Source organism: Epinephelus moara, chromosome 17 (genome assembly GCF_006386435.1).
Source record: "Epinephelus moara isolate mb chromosome 17, YSFRI_EMoa_1.0, whole genome shotgun sequence".
In the NCBI taxonomy this organism is placed as follows: domain Eukaryota; kingdom Metazoa; phylum Chordata; class Actinopteri; order Perciformes; family Serranidae; genus Epinephelus; species Epinephelus moara.
Genome location: NC_065522.1, coordinates 27871177 through 27888420, shown reverse-complemented (window position 1 = coordinate 27888420; position 17244 = coordinate 27871177). Strand labels below are relative to the sequence as shown.

The following is a 17244-nucleotide window of genomic DNA, read 5'->3' as shown; positions in this document are numbered from 1 at the left end:
ACTGTTGAGTACCTCTTGGCTCCAGTTTGAATCCAATACCAGTGGAATTACACTGGGCCAATACTCAACTATGATGCCATGTAGAATAATGTCTGTGTGTTCTGTTGGCAACCTGATAAAGACTGTTAAAAATAAAGATGGTTCTGACGCAAATACCACTGTTAGTGTGTGTGTGTTTCTGTTTAAAGATTCTGAATGCCATGTTGCTGTAAAAAGGTCATACATGTGTACACTCAATAAATCATGTTATAACTCTTTCCTTTTTCCTTTTTCTCATCTTCCTCCCTTTTACATCTTTTTCCTTTTCTCTATCTCTTCCCCCCTCTCTGTCTCTCTCCAGCCTTTCATTCTATCCTCTTTTGCAGTCTCATTTCATCCCCCTCTCCGTCTCTCTCTCCATCACAAATCTATCAACACGTCGAAACACAATCTAACACGATCTGATAAACCCTTCTCCTCTTCCTCAGGTGTATGACCGGGAGTTAGAGAAGGTGGAAGATTTCAATGGTCTCTCAGATTTCTGTCAGACTTTCAAGCTGTACAGAGGAAAGACTCAGGATGAAGGAGAAGATCCTTCAGTGGTGGGAGAGTTCAAGGTAAAAATTGTGTTCTCTTCTGCTGCATGCAAACATTACACTATGCCTCGCTACATCGCATTGTTTTTCTTTACTTTGGTTCAGTTACATTCTGCTCAGATTAGCTCCAGCTTCAAGGGTTAGCTTCAAGTTTTTTCTTTTCTGTTATGTATGGGTCATTTTTAGTTTGTTTGATTCTGCATTTTTCTATTTTATTTTTTTTCAGTAAATAACATTACATCACAGTCTATTGTCAGCTGACCTGGCCGCTATCAGTGATGATAAATGTCTTAGGTATGGGTCAGTTGGGGCCTGCCACACCAGCTTTTAGGTTGAGAACGTCATGATCAGGCCGTGGAATTAAACTTTCTGCCAGAAAAGACATTCATTAGACTTTCTCCCATCTTCAAGAAAGTCCGCTTTATAGGGTGAGTGGAAGAGGTGGCAGATGGGTCTAACAAAAGACTTTTACCTAGGAGACAGGACTTTCACCCAGGAGAGTGGACTTCCACCCAGGAGACAAGACTTTGACCAAGGAGACAGGACTTCCACCCGGGAGATAGGACTTTCACCATGGAGACAGGACTTTCATACAGGAGGCAGATCTTTTAGCCAGGAAACAAGACTGTCACCAAGTAGACAGGACCCAAGGAACAGGACTTTAACCTAGGAGATAGGACTTTCACCTGAGAGACAGGACCTTTACCCAGGAGACAAGAGTTTCACCCGAGAGACAGGACTTTCTCTATTAAGAGACTGAACTTTCACCCAGGAGACAAGACTTTCACCATGGAGACAGGACTTTCTCTATTAAGAGACCAAACTTTCACCCAGGAGACCGAACTTTCACCCAGGAGATAGGACTTTCACAATGGAAACAGGACTTTCTCTATTAAGATACTGAACTTTCACCCAGGAAACAGGACTTTCACCATGGAGACAGGACTTTCTCTATTAAGAGACCAAACTTTCACCCAGGAGACAGGACTTTCACCATGGAGACAAGACTTTCTCTATTAAGAGACCGAACTTTCACCCAGGATACAGGACTTTCACCATGGAGACAGGACTTTCTCTATTAAGAGACTGAACTTTCACCCAGGTGATAGGACTTTCACCCAGGAGACAGAACTTTCACCAAGGAGATAGGACTTTCACCCAAGCGACAGGATTTTCACCCAGGAGAAGGATTTTTACCCAGGAGACAGGACTTTCAGCATGGAGACAGGACTTTCCCCCATGAGATAAGACTTTTACCTAGGAGACAGGACTTTTACCTGGGAGACAGGACTTTTATCCAGAAGACAGCACTTTCATACAGTAGGCAGAACTTTTAACCAGGAAACAAGACTTTTACACAAGAGACAGGACTTTAGGAGACAGGAGTTTTGCCTCGGAGACAGAACTTTTCCCAAGGAGATAGGACTTTCCCCCAGAGGACATGTAACCAATATTTACGGCCAACCATGATCTTTTTCTAAATCTAGCCATGTCGTTTTAGCACCTAAACCGAAGTAAGTGAAATCTGACAAACTGGTAAAGGCCACTGAATGGGCTTCTGAATCTACTAGTAGGTGTAGCAGGCCCCTACTGACCCATTTCTATGAGGCTGATAACCACAGCTATTGGCCATTTAATGGGCTGATAACATCCTGGTTGGGTGCTTTCATGTTGCTTTCTGTTATTCGGCATTACTTAACGTCCTGCTCAATAGCTGTACATTCTAGTCTGTCCCCTTTATCACACTGAATTCATATCATCATGCCACTTTTTGTCATATGAACACACCACAAATCCGCAACCAAAGGCAGATGGTATTTAATTTTTTTAGGCAAAGCTGTAAATAAATATAGCTGGTGAAGTTGTTTAAAAGTTAAATGACTCTGTTTCAATTATAATTCTACTGTATCTCAAACAAACCTGACATCACGTAACGTCACAAATCTGAGTGTTTTATTTGCCCTCTTAATGTTATTGTCTTTTCTACTTTGAATCCCCACAAACCCCCTTACCCTCATTAACCAGGGTATGTTCAAGATCTACCCCCTGCCGGAAGACCCCTCCGTCCCCCCTCCCCCCAGGCAATTCAGAAAACTTCCTCCAAACGGCATAGAGGAATGTCTGGTCCGAGTCTACATCATCCAGGCTCAAGGACTGCAGCCCAAAGACACCAATGGGAAGGTACGAAGGGAGAGGGAGACGGATTGAAGGTGAAATTTAATACCTTACAATCCTGAGGATGCTCAAATGAAAAGAAGTGGGTGGATGGGTATAGATAACTGAAAGAAATGAACTGAAAGACGGGAATGGGAGAACAAACCCTGTTAATAGAAAGTTCCTCTCCTGCTTTGTGATTTCAGTGTGACCCCTATGTAAAGATCACTTTGGGGAAAAAGACCATCAACGACCATGAAAACTACATCCCCTGTACACTGGACCCTGTCTTTGGAAAGTACGTAACGTTGCTCTGAGCTCTCTTTCTCTCACTCTCTGTCTCTCTGTGGCTGAAACCAAACATCCGGACTTCCCCATGTTCTGCTGGAAGTCTGCAAGCGCTGAGGGTTGTCCAAATCCACAGCTCATCAAGTCTGCAGACTTCCAGAGAGTCCAGTCCAGTAAAGTCTGCACCCGGACTTTACCACATCTCATTTGGAAGCTTACGCACAATTCCTGGAAATATGGATTTAACGATGTAAAAGAAAGGGATAATATATTTCTATTTATCCTTTCTTTGTCCTTTAACCTCTACAAACCTCTTTGAATTCATATTTATGGATACAATCTCGCATCTCAGCTCATACCCAGCACCCGCGCAGACATGATGTGATAACTCTGAGCATGTCAGGTAACAAAGTCAGTGTGCTGCAAAGGTAAAAGGTAAAGTGCACTGGCTAACATTATCTCTTTCAAAACACCCACTGGAGATCTCATCACCGTTGATTCCCCTTTAATATAAGGACGACAGAGCTCACACAAACATACGAGTGATGCTCTAGACATGCGAAAGCTTTTCTTTTCTTATCGACGGCAATCCCACTGTCAGAACTGCTCCCCTATTCTGTCCTTCTGTATGTTTGATAGACAGATACCTAAACAATAAGTCCAAGAGGCTTGAATGATGACTCAGGGGTAAAAGTAAAGTTGACCTCTCTTAACTTTCATGTCTTGAGACATCATGTTTTTCTCAGTACAGACTGTTCTTGTGAAACTGTAATGACAGTGAAATATACACAAAGCATTGCAAAGTAATCATCCACATATAGATAATCACATAATTACATCAGTAATGTTACGTGATGTAAATGAATAGTTCATTTACAAACGATGCTTTACACGAACTGATGGAGGTAGATTCTAAAGGCCATTCTCCACAGAGGCTCCCCAGCATGCATTCAAAACAAAGATGGCCGAAATGGACCATGACCCAGGTCACATGTTTGTTTTAACCGATTAAACAAGGAAGAGGCAGTTTCCTAAGTGCCTTTACTCTAAAGTCATACCAGAAATCGTCAGCAGGGGGTGCTAAACTTAAAACAAACAAATGTTACATGACACCCACCACTTCTGGTTTAAGCGGTCCTGATCCAAAACTTTAATATCTGGCGGGCTTTAAACAGTGCCATGCAATTGTTCACATGGCCCAAAGCCCCATTAGTCTGCAAAATGGCCCATTAAGCCGACAGCCCATTTCTCCAAAAGCCTGTTATCCCAAAAACAAACGGCCATTGCTCTGAAGTCAAGTTTCTCTGAATATAAACACTCCCTGCAGTTAGTTTAAGTTCCCCAGCGGCGTTTGAGCCACCGATCCTTGGGTTTTATCAACCTGTCCCGGCTTTTCTGCCACCAAATGTTGGTGTTTTAAACCAAAACCCAACCTTTCCTAACCGTAACCAAGAGGTTTTTGTGCTTAAATCTAACCACATGTTAACCACTGCGTTGCTGACAAATATAATGTCAACATTTTTTGAGTTGTCAAAGTCCAGGGAGTGTGTACGCCAGAGCAATTGGCATAGCTTTTTGGGATAATAGGCTGTCGGACAAATGGGTCTTTGGTCCAGTGGGGCATTTTTCAGACTAACGAAGCTTCGGAATTTTGAGCGGTCGTTCCCATGGGCGGTCCCCCTTTAAACCACGGACACTGAGGTGGACCAAACAAGTAAACAAATAACACTGGACTCAACAGATGCTTCTGTTTATCTGTGAAGGAGTGTAGCAATACTAAGTTTAAGTGTCATTAGTAGTCATTAAACATAAACAAAAGGGCTGCCTCTGGCACATGCTCATTACATAAAGCAACAGTGGACATGCATGAATTAAGTGGGTGATCTCATTGTTTCCCAAATGCTCCGCTTGACACGTCCACAGTGATACACAGTAACTGGTGTTTTGAAAAATCTGTTATCGTGACCTGAAACTGTGTTCAAGTGGCGGCGAGAGGCCAGGACGTTTTCAAAAATATCCGTGTACGTACATCTGAGAAACTGAGAAAGTCGTTTGTAACCTCCACGTCATCACAAACCTTCACAGAACACAACAGAGACACATTTATTCAGGAATACACATCATGCACATACATGTAGAAGCTACGCCCAGGTGTTAAATTGTTAGTTGAAGGCCCTCATCGTTTCAGCTTCAGCGGTGCGGCCCCTCCAGGCGCTGAAGGTCTGAGGCCTCAAAGAAAACCACCTGTTACCTTCCAGCTTTTTGGCCTCTCACTCCGCTGAGGTCTTTCTTATTTTTTTTTAAACTGTGTCACATATAATTGTGGTTTCACTCTGAGGCTTTGAAAGCAGAAAATGGGGCTGCAGAAAACTCAAGGCTATCCTCATTTAACATGTTAAATGATGGGTGGATTTGCTCTTTCCAGCCCAAACACATTACTCAGATTGAAACACAGGCAATCTTTTCCATGAAAACATCACGTACTGTGATGAACAGTGTAAGAGCGTGATTGACTGCATGCTTGGATTCAACAGGCTGATGGATTTATCTAGATTAGTCACTATCTGATCACTTTTCCCTCTCAGTCTCTTCTTTGTGTCTCTCTCTGCCTCTGGGCCTTTGCTGTTTTCTCACCAGTAGGGGTCGCTACACACACACCAATCCCAGTGTCAGCACAGAGGGCAGAGCCCCGACTGCACGCCGTCAACTGCTCTCAGTGATCAGTGCTGCTCTTGGTAGAAAACTTTGGACATTAAATGACATTTTTTTTTATATCTTTATGAAAACTAGAGTTGGAACACTGAGCATGAACACATCGATAAATTCAAACTTTTTCACCTGGACACAAAAATGAGGACTCTGTTCTTCATTATACACTGTAATTCAATATACTGTAACTGTTTACAGAGGAAAAGAGAAAACGTCTTTTTATTGTCCTTCCCCAGGAGAAGTTACCTCACTTTGTATACTTTTATCTCCCTTTTCGTATCATACTGAAAACAGCACGTGATCTCATTTTGCTCTTTAGAAACACTCCCATCATGCCCCGTCGCAAAACTCGTCACGTCACATCATATCAAAAAATGTCCCACAGGGTCACAGCCTGTCATGTCACGTCACAACAAAATACCATCACCTTTTCTCGTTTCTTAGCTTATACATCCTCAGTTCCTTTCCTTGCCACCTCCTTATGTTTTAGTCCCTCTCACCAGGAGCTGAGGAAGCGACCCCAGGAGAGAGGATTTGAGGCAACATTTAAACTCAATATATAAGGTATGGCATAGCTGCATCATCAGCTGTGCTTCATGACTCTTTTACGCCTCTTTTAGGCACCGTTCACGCAGAAAGTGCTTTGCAGGTTGCAAAACATGGGGCACGCTACACCACCTTTTTAAAAAATTAAATGGCACTAGTAGAGGGGAAAAAAACACTTCTTCTAACCCTCCTGTGTAATCTATCTACAGTTTAATTATCTTTTTTAGTCATTTGACAGTATTCAGTACCTAGTTCCTAGAATGTTGAGGCAGAGGGAACCTGCTGTAGCTCTGGTTGAGGGTGAGAGGCTGTCAGCAGNCATGCTACACCACCTTTTTAAAAAATTAAATGGCACTAGTAGAGGGGAAAAAAACGCTTCTTCTAACCCTCCTGTGTAATCTATCTACAGTTTAATTATTTGACAGTATTCAGTACCTAGTTCCTAGAATGTTGAGGCAGAGGGAACCTGCTGTAGCTCTGGTTGAGGGTGAGAGGCTGTCAGCAGATAAACAGAGATCTGTGTGGGCACATGAGACCCAAAAAAAGAGGGTGGGTGAAGGGGAGTACCACTAGTTGGCCCAGGAGCTTCTCCTCCATGATGGATGTTCCCAGTCATATTTTAGGATGACTCAGGGCCAGTCATCTTTGGGCCGTATAACTCTGGGTATCCAGCAACTGCTACCACCAGTTTCTCCTCCATTGTTTACCAACTATAAACTTGTTGTCCTGACCACCACAGAAGGCCCGCCTCTCAAAACATCCTATAGGACAATGGGAAAAATAATGACGAAAAAAGAGATAACGTGGGGCGTTTATACACTCTGAGTAAAGCTTTTTCAACTCGAGGAGTCCAGAGCACTCCAGCAAAAACACCAGGCACCTAGAGCACAGAAACGCGAGGCACGTAGCAATGCAAAAAACGCGAGCAAAAAACTTAATTCTCATTAAAGCAACAACAAAAAGCCACCTGTAGCTACTAAAACGCTTTCTGTGTGATCACGCCACTGGTGCCAAAAAGACTTCTGCAAAGGATACACCCGTGCATCCTTTTTCATAGCACCTCCCACAACTGACATTGGCGTCAGACGATGAGGCACCGAGTCACCCTTTAGCAGCGGTATGAGACGCACCCTACTGCGGTATGTATGTATAAAGAGAAAGAAAGTCCAGATAGGGCGGGTGGCACATGAGGTGGCTGCTTCAAACATGTAGGGCCCTGACCAAGAGTCAGTATCTGACAAGTTCGGAGTAAGAACGCGTTGCTCCTCTGTCAGGCCTCAAGCACAAACTGGAGAAATGAGAAGAGCCTCGAGCCACAAGAGATGCCACGTAATGGTCACAAATGTCACATAAAATGAACGTCACAAAATGTCTCAACATGTCGCGTCTCACCACAAAGTGTCCCTTCAACTTAACAAATATAAATATATGTAAAAAAAAAAAAGAAGTGGACATAGCTTTTGTGAAATCACCTATTGGTTTGTGGAATGCCTCGGCGGTTGACATCTTGTTTCCCCTCGTGTGTCGTGATTGAGACCATACACTCGTTAGAAAAATGCTTACTGAGGTAATGCGTCAAGTCAGAAGTAGGGAATTTTTCTCATTGACTTCTATACAATCTGACTTCTTTTTGCAATCAGTGGAGTCGCCCCCTGCTGGCCATTAGAAAGAATGCAGATTTAAGGTCCTTTGCATTGGTTTCACTTTTCAGACGCGGTGATAACCCCTTTAGTTGCATCATGTCACAGAATGTTGCACTGCAGGCAATCGCAAATATCCTGCCACAAGCCATGGACATCATAAGTCTCTGTTTAAGAGTATTTCAGTGTGATTTATCTCCAGTATGATGTCCAGCTGTGGTCACTGGGAGGTCTGGGACGCCACTACAAAACCTAAATCCAAGCTCAGGCTGTTTTCCTTCTGTTGTTGCCTCTTGTCGCTCCAGGATGTTCGAGCTCACCTGTTCGCTCCCTCTGGAGAAGGACCTCCGGGTGATGCTGTACGACCACGACATGCTCACCAAAGACGAGAAGATCGGAGAGACGGTGATCGACCTGGAGAACCGCTTCCTGTCCAAATATGGAGCCATGTGTGGCCTGCCGCAGTCCTACTGCGTGTGAGTGGACACCGACGCCTCTTGTTATTTTTTTGTTTTTGTATTCCTACGATCAAATTATTAAAAACAAAAATGGAATATGTTGCATTATTTTAAGTCTGTTTCCATGTAGTATTTCCTGGTGTTTTTCCATGTTCCTCCTCCATTAGGTCAGGGGTAAACCAGTGGCGAGACCAGCTGACACCCAGGCAGCTGCTGCACAAAGTGTGTGAGCGACGAAACCTGCAAAAGCCCGTCTACCAAGACGACGTGGTCCACTTCAGAGGGGACCAGTACACCGCTGCAGACCTTGGTGAGAGACAAACACTTGGCACTAAAGCAAATCAAGCCAATTTGCTCAGGTGTGAAAGAGCTAATAGGGATTTACTTTCTTCCTTTATTGTCTCCTCGCTCCTATCTCCTCCTCTCTATCCAGCTCTGGGTCTCCTATGCTGCCTCTTTACTTCCTCTCCTACACCCTATCACCAGCTCCTATTTTCTCCTCTATCTGCCGTCTCCTTTTTTGTCTCCTTCCCTTCCACATGTTTTTGACCTCTCCTCTTTTCTAATATCTCCTCTATCCTTCCCTCAGTCTCCTCCTCTTTCTCCTTGGCTTCCCTTTCATTGTTTCTCCTTCGTCCTGTCACCAATCCCTCATTCTCTTTACTGTCCTCCTTCCCTCCTTTTCCTTTCTGAACCTACTTCTATCCTTCACCTCCCTTCCCTTGTTTCTTCCTACATGTCTCTTCCCTGTTTCCTCCTCCATCCGCTTTCTAACATTTGTCTCCTTTTCATTTGTCCCTCCTTTCCTTCCATATTTCCTCTACCTCTCCTTCAATATCTCCTCTATCCTTTCTTTCTTCCCTATGTCTCCTTTTTCTCCCTTCCATGTCTCCTTTTCTTTCCTTCTTTCCTCCTACATGTCTCCTCCCTGTTTTCTCCTCTATCCTTTTTCTAACCTTGGTCTAGTTTCCTTTTTTCTCTCCTTTCCTTACTCTTTTCCTCCATTCCTCCCCTACTTGTTGTCTGCTTTCTTATCTCCTCTATCCTTTCTTTCTTCCCTATGTCTCCTTCTTCTTCTCCCTTCCATGTCTCCTTTTCTCCCTCTCCTTCGTTCTTCCTACATGTCTCCTCCCTGTTTTCTCCTCTATCATCTAACCTTGGTCTAGTTTCCTTTTTTCTCTCCTTTCCTTACTCCTTTCCTTCCATTCCTCCCCGACTTGTCGTCTCCTTTCTTATCTCCTCTATCCTTTCTTTCTTCCTTCTGTCTCCTTCTTTGTCTCCCGTCCATGTCTCCTTTCCTTCTTTCTTCCTACATGTCTCCTCCCTGTTTTCTCCTCTATCATCTAACCTTGGTCTAGTTTCCTTTTTTCTCTCCTTTCCTTACTCTTTTTTGTCCCCTACTTGTCGTCTCCTTCCTTATCTCCTCTATTCTCTCTTTCTTCCGTCTCCTCCTTTTTCTCCCTTCCATGTTTCCTTTCCTCCCTTTCCTTTGTTCTTCCTACATGTCTCCTGCCTGTCTTCTCCTCTATCATCTAACCTTTGTCTCCTTTTCCTTGTCCCCTCTGTTCCTCCCTTCTTTCCTTACCTCTCCTTCGTTTTCCTCTCGATCCTCTCTCCAACCTTTGTCTCCTTCTCTTTTTCGCATCTATCCTCCTAGCCCCCCTGTTATGTCCTCTATCCTTTCTTTCCACTATCTCCTTCTTCTCCCCTTCTGTGTCTCCTTTGCTTCCCCCTAATTTTCTTTCCTTCATCATTCCTTTTATCAGCCTCTTGTTTTATTCTCTTCCCGTTTAGTCTTTCCTCTCTCCTTTCTCTTCTCTTTTCTTCTTTCTTCCTTCCTTTCTCCTGTGTTTCCTTGCTCCTCCTTTCCCATCTATGCTTCCTTACCCCTCATCTCTCTGCTTCTTTACTATTTTTTACTCCCATCTTTTCCCCATCACTCCTCTCCTCCGTCTCTTATCTACCTCCCTCCATCCCTCCTCTCCTCCGTGTCCTCCTTTTGCTACTGAGACTGCAGAACTTTAGATGAGGGGGAGAGGATAGGGAGGAGGAAAGGAGTAAGGAGGGAAGGGAGGGAGTTAAACCACAGGACCACCTGAAGAGCCGAGCGATGAGATAAATATTCAAGATTAATTTTCACCCCTACACACACACACACACACACACACACACACACACACACACACACACACACATGTTCCATGGCTGGTGCGATGCAAGGTCATGGTTGTCGTTTTGGTGATTTATGGTACAACTGTGTGTGTGTGTGTGTGTGTGTGTGTGTGTGTGTGTGTGCGCACAAGCCAACGTCAACATCGTGGGTGTGTGTGTGTGTGCGCACAAGCCAACGTCAACATCGTGGTCGTCTCTCGGTTAGCGAGGAGCGCCGCCGCCGTTCTCTTTCCACAGTTGCCGCGGTTACCGTGCGTCAGCCCGCTGTCCATCAAAAGCGGTTGCTAATTGGCCAAGAGGCCGTGCTCCTCTTCCTCTCCTACCTCTGATTTTTTTTTCTCTTTACTTTCCTCCTCGTTCCCTTCTTTCTGTTTTTGTTTCAGTTTTTACTCCGTCAGGTTTCCTTCTGTTTTTTCTTTCTGACTTTCGTCTCCTTCGGCCGTCTTCTTTTCCTTTCCTCTACATCCTTTCCCTCTCCTATCCTTTTCTCTTTCTTTGACAGTTTCTGTTCTCTCGCTCCCATTTCTCTCACCCTCCTCGTCTCCTCTTCCTCCTTCGTCTCTACTTTCTCCTCTACTCTTTGGCCTCCTCCTCTCCTTTTCACTGCTTTAATATCATCCTCTGCATTCCCATCTTTCCTTCTCTCATCTCTTCTCCCCCCCCCTTTTCATCCATCCTCCTCTCTTTTCTCCATCTGCATTCTATCTGCTCCCCTTTCTCTCTCCCTTCTCCCCTATTTCTGCTTTCTCTCAACTTTCCATACCTGTTTCTCCTCATCTGTTATCTCCTTCCTTTGCTCCTCTACGTTCCCTTCCTTTTCTCCTCTCTCCGTTTTGTGTTCTCTTGTCTCATCTCCTAGCTCTCCCTTTCCTTTTTTCTTTTCCCTGTTACCTTTAGTTTTAGTGTCTCCTCTCCTCTCCCCTCCTCTCCTCTCCCCTCACCTCCTATCATTTCCCTTTCCTTTCCTCTGTTACTTTTGTTTCCTTTCATTTTATTTATTCGTTTGTCTACTCTCCATCTTTGTTTCCTCTTCACTCATCTCCTCTCTCTTCCTTTGTCTCCCCCTCCTTTCCTCTTCTCTCCTCTCCTTGTTTCCTTGTCTTCTCCTCCTCTCCTCTTCTCTCCTCTCTGTCCCTTCTCTCCTCTTTGTCTTCTCTTATCTCATTTCCTATCCTCTTCCTTTCCTCTTTTCTTTTTCTTTTCTCGTTTTATTTTGTCTCCTCCTCCTCTCCTCTCCTCTCCTCTCTTCCTCCTCTCCTCTCCTCCTCCTCTCCTCTCCTCCTCCTCTCCTCTCCTCTCTGAGTTGAGGTGACTCTCAGTTTACTGTCATAAACTTTTGACGTGAGTTTGATATTTTAGTTTTGCTTGGAAGCAGCACAGATTTTCCTCGTTCATTCATGATGCAGAGACCAATGAACAGCTTTGTGTGTGTGTGTGTGTGTGTGTGTGTGTGTGTGTGTGTGTGTGTGTGTGTGTGTGTGAATAATGAATAATTCCTATGTGAACCGCTCTCCTCCCAGTCCACCCAGTGTTCTGTGTTTCCATTCTCCACTCAGAGAGCTTTAACAGTCATTTAAAGAGTTCTGTGACCTAAACTTAAACCTCCATTTGCTGTGTGTGTGTGTGTTTTCAGAGGACAAAAACATGTCCAAACATCATCTCGGTCCAATTAAGGAGCGACTGGCCCTCCTCATCTTGAGGAAGATGGGGTTTGTACCTGAACACGTGGAGACCAGAGCGCTGTACAGCCCACTGCAGCCCGACATCCAGCAGGTAACACACACACAACGTCTGCTGTCAGCTTTTTACCTTCTCTTCATTCCATGTTTGTCTTTTGATTGGTTGTTGGCTCTGTCCGTCAGGGCCGTCTGATGATGTGGGTGGACCTGTTCCCCAAGTCGCTGGGACTGCCTGGACCCCCGTTCAACGTCACCCCACGCAAGGCCAAGAAGTAGGATCTCACACACACACACACACACACACACCTTACGTGCACTGTCGCGATGCAATCTTTGGTTTCAGATGGACTCAGACGTCTGTTCTCATGGCACACAGCATTCTATTAAAGATCTGGTAGGATGGTCAGTCAGTAAATCAGGATGTAAATCAGTTTATTAGTTAATCAGTCAGTGAGTCAGTTAATAAAACATTTGACAATAAACCAGTCTATCAGTGTGTTCGTCAGTCAGTCAATCAATAGATCAATCAATCCAGAAAATAACCAGTTGGTTGGTCAGTCTTAAAATCCATTCATCAGTTCATCAGCCAATCATTCAGTCAGTCAGTAGTTAACCAGTAGTAATCAACACACCAATAAATACTAGAATAATAATCAACTAGTCCATACCCATTGGTAGCTTTGTCACCTTCTACCTATGCCAATCCTCAATGCCTATGTGCAGTTTCACATAGATTGACCACGTCAGTGAGTAGAAAAACGTGGGACAGACAGAATGACACACTGACAGTTTCCGTGATTATGTACAGCATACCATACCATGACTTAGCCATACCAAAAATTAGAAAAAAAACCCAACATTGGTCCACAGGGGGAGCCACAGCGATCGGTCGCATTTTAGCCATTTTGAAGCATTTTTCTGTTGTTATAGCGCCACCCAGTTGCCAATTAGAGTTAAATTTCTCCAGTCACCTTGAGGCGTCCTGTTCTACATATCTACCAAGTTTAGTAAAAATCCATATGGCGGTTAGGCCTAGATAAGAAATGAGCTCTCTAGCGCCCCCATTTTGTTTGATGGGGTCAATAATGGAGGGGTCCCCTCAGATTATGTGTGGTCATATGCCTACAAAGTTGCGTGGTGATGGGTGAAACCCTTGAGATGTTATACACCTTTATGTGATGAGCCACGCCCTCCGCAATATTCATTGCCTTATAGAAGCTCAGTTTTAGTAAGTTTTCCAACTTTTGCCAAGAGGGAACTTTAGATATTGGTCCCTAGATTATGTTCACCCAGTTTCATGCAGATCGCTCAAACTTCCTAGGAAGAGATCCATTTGAAGTGTTTTTCAAAAAATTCAAAATGGCGGAAAATCTATATAAGCGGAAGTTATGGGTTCTTGAGGCAAATGTGTTCCTCATGAGGAGAGGCATCTCTGTGCAAAGTTTCATGTCTCTACGACATACGGGGCATGAGATATGCCCATTCAAAGTTTGCAATTTCAATCGGTTGCTATAGCGCCCCCCTTTGGCCAACTGATGTAATATTGCTTCATTCACATCCTCCCATGACCCTCTACCACTGTGCCAAATTTCACATGGATTGACCAAGTCAGTGAGGAGAAAAACGTGGAACAGACAGAGTTTTCATCATTATATAGTAAGATACATCAATGGTTGTCGTTCAGGTTCTTCCTGCGTTGCATCATCTGGAACACCAGTGATGTCATCCTGGATGATGTCAGTCTCAGCGGGGAGAAAATGAGTGACATCTACGTTAAGAGGTAAATTAGGCATCGTTTTGTTCTCTTTAATAATAAACAATAATTATCTCACCATAGATAAGGAAATAAAGATTGATAACACAAGTCGCGTGTTTCATTCTGAAACTCTCCCAGCTGGCTCGACGGACACGAACACAACAAGCAGAAGACCGACGTCCACTACCGCTCACTGGGCGGGGAGGGAAACTTCAACTACAGATTCCTGTTTCCTTTCCACTACTTACCTGCTGAGCAGCTCTGTGTCATCGACAGGAAGGTGAGAGAAAGCTGTCATCTGTCTTACAGTATGTGCTGAAAAAATTCTGCAGCTGCAAATGGAAAAGGATTAATACAAATATTAAGCACAGACGCTCAGCAATTTGATTCTCAGATACATCTTCTTCCTGTCTTCTTAATATTATTACCGGCCTCCGAAAATCAGTTTTTAGTATCATTTTAGTCATTTTTATCCTTCATAGATTTAGTCTCGTTTTAGTTGACGAAAATTCGAAACGTTTTAGTCATTATGTTTTTATATGTTGTTGTTTTTTAATCTTTAAATTAATCCAGTTAGGATAATTCATTGAGACAGTTTTGTCTGTGTTACTCTGCAAGGTTTGGAGGTTTAAGTATGTGTCCTCTCACAGAGTTGGTGATTCAAACTAAACTTTTATCTCTGTCAGAGAAAACTGATCTTTGTTCAGACTGTTAACTCACCGCAAAGCTACACTCACAGATAACTGAGCCTCCTACCTGCCTGTCAAACACAACACCATCAAACTATAAACCGTCTCAAGCCCGCACTGAGTGGAGACCCACGGCGATCAGCTGTGAAGTCCGGCGGCTGGTGGCTGCTTGCTCTGCTGCCATTCAGCGGCTAACAAGCGGAGCTACCTGCTAACACTCATCGCTGCAACTAACTCCACAATTCCATTTAACACTTCCACCATTCACAGTCAGACACACACGGCTCATTATTTACTGCTGAATTACAGCTCACAACTCACGGACCCGCGGCCCACTTTTGGACCACCACCCACCAGTTGGGAACCACTGCTCTAAAGACCTTTGTTTCTCACATCTACACACCATCTATTAAAATGTTTCCAACAAGTTCTACTGGACCTGAAAAGTGCTGCTGACTATCTGACACAGACATTATTTCGTTATATAACAGCAGCTACACGCTGTAATGAGTGCTATTTTTTTACCTGTGTCATTTCTAATGTGTCCAGCGTTTTATCCGTCTTGTTTTCTGTTTGTTTATTGAACCTGGTTGAAATTAATTAAAGTAAATAAATGGAAACAGAAGGTCTACAGATTTTCTGCCCCTGAATAATCTACAGTGGCCCGCAATTAACATTAATAATAATAATACTAAGTGACGTTTTTACACGAGAGAGGAGTGAATTAGATGTTGTTCAATCTCTGAGACTCAACAGAAACATCGAGCGAAGCGTTGAAATAACATCACACTGAAAAGTGGAATAACAGCACGGCTGTCATTTGCTTTGCTTGGCGTGGAAAGTAGCCTCTTTAGCCGTCCGCAGCCGACATGTTTTACGACAGCGTTCACTCGCTCGTAGCAGCATCCTCAATCAGCGAGCAGCAGAAAAAGAGGAGAGGGAGTTTTGAATAAAAAACTCTGCTGGGTGGAGAGCTCTCAGTCCAAACCAGAGCTGGAGCCAGAAGCGGAGTTCATGAAGCCAGAAACCTCAGCGCTTGGTGATATAATCACTGAGTCACAGGGACCGATCAGCAACGCCATCAACACTCACACTTGTCTTCTTCAGCTCGATTCATTCAGCTCAGAGAAACCCAGTGTGTGTTTTTCTCAGAATTCTGGTGTTTTCAGGGTGTATTCACACATAAATGTGTGAAATGTGAGGCACCTGAGGGGACACCTTAAAAAACCTCAAAGTCCAACTGAATCTGATTCTCAGGGCGTCAAATATGGCAGCTTGGTGTCAGTGTCTGATACCAACACACAAGAAACCCTTTAGTGTCTGTATGAGACACATCGGACTTTCAACTCACGTCCAAGTTAACCCATCTGCGGCAGCATTAGATGCTTAGAGCAACTGATGTAGGATAAAGATAGAGAAAGTCCAAGTAGGAAGGAGATCAGGGTGGACGGATGAGTCAAACAAACACAGGACTGTCACCCAGGAGACCGCTGTGGCCAACCAACAGTCAGTATTGAGTTTTTTTTAAAATTGCAGCTAAGAGAACATACGTATTTATTTTAACCGAAACCATCAACCTGACCGAGTAATTTCATTACCTCAAAGTAGTTTTCGTGTTGAAACCTACATTTCCTGTGAACATGGAAGGGTTTTTTTTGGAGAGCTGAAACCTACACATCCAAAACTGATGCTAGAGGGCTGTGGAGAGCATCATATTTTGAGTCACAGGGTCACTGATCTAACTGCCATATTTGATGAGTTGAGAATGAAAATGTGTTGCAAAGTCACAATTTTCAGTGGTTGTTTTCCAGTTATTTATACTGTAAAGTTTATTTGCATATTAACATGTTAAATTTGGAGGGGAGGCATGTGTACAACTACATCTCCCAGGTGCTGCAGCTGCTGTCATGGACATAATACAGGCACAGTCCCCATAAAGTTGTGCAAACCTGTTGTTTATTAAACAGCGATGATGCGAAGGCGATGAAGGAGACTCCGATGACACCGTCTTGCTTGCATAAAGAAAAGGTTTATTACAAGAAGTACAGCATCTATCAAGCATCTAGATTGCTTGGAGAGGGTTCGAAGCCAATGTGAACTGCTCTGAATAACAGCTCCAAATACCCTGCTTATATAGACTTGGTGGTGTTTGTGAAATGTGAGACAAAGTCAAACAGACGACAGAGAGATATTCTAGTTGGACTTCACCAATCCTTGACCTGGGCCATAAATACCTTCTTGACCCTGACCATATATACTTTAGACCCTGGGCCCCTAACTGGTCATCTGTTCCAAAGCTGCAGAGTAGATCATAATACACTACAAACCATAAACACAGGCTAATGAGCTGATTCAGTAAATACACATCACCTCCACAAGCTCACTCAGGAACACTTAAAGGGAAATTTCGGTTTATTTCTACCTGTCTCCTATCGTCCTAAATTTGTTTCAAGTGACTAGTGACATAAAAATAATAGTTAGCATGTTAGCCGTTAGCCTAGATACAGCCGGGGCGCATGGTAGCGTCAGACCTGTTAAAACGTAAGTGAACGGGCAACCTTCAAGTGCAAAGTTAGTC

General features: G+C 43.8%; 1 protein-coding gene across 4 annotated transcripts in view; it reads left to right on the top strand.

Annotated features, from left to right (window-relative positions):
* Positions 1 to 17244, top strand: part of dysf (dysferlin, limb girdle muscular dystrophy 2B (autosomal recessive)) — a 155194-nt gene that overhangs the window by 118055 nt on the left and 19895 nt on the right. For all 4 annotated transcript variants that reach the window (XM_050067920.1, XM_050067919.1, XM_050067918.1 and 1 more), the window contains 9 exons: positions 468 to 596; positions 2601 to 2756; positions 2936 to 3027; positions 8218 to 8388; positions 8538 to 8680; positions 12176 to 12315; positions 12405 to 12493; positions 13906 to 14001; positions 14116 to 14257. In XM_050067920.1, coding sequence (XP_049923877.1) covers positions 468 to 596; positions 2601 to 2756; positions 2936 to 3027; positions 8218 to 8388; positions 8538 to 8680; positions 12176 to 12315; positions 12405 to 12493; positions 13906 to 14001; positions 14116 to 14257 — 1158 coding nt within the window. The remainder of the gene's footprint in view (positions 1 to 467; positions 597 to 2600; positions 2757 to 2935; positions 3028 to 8217; positions 8389 to 8537; positions 8681 to 12175; positions 12316 to 12404; positions 12494 to 13905; positions 14002 to 14115; positions 14258 to 17244) is intronic.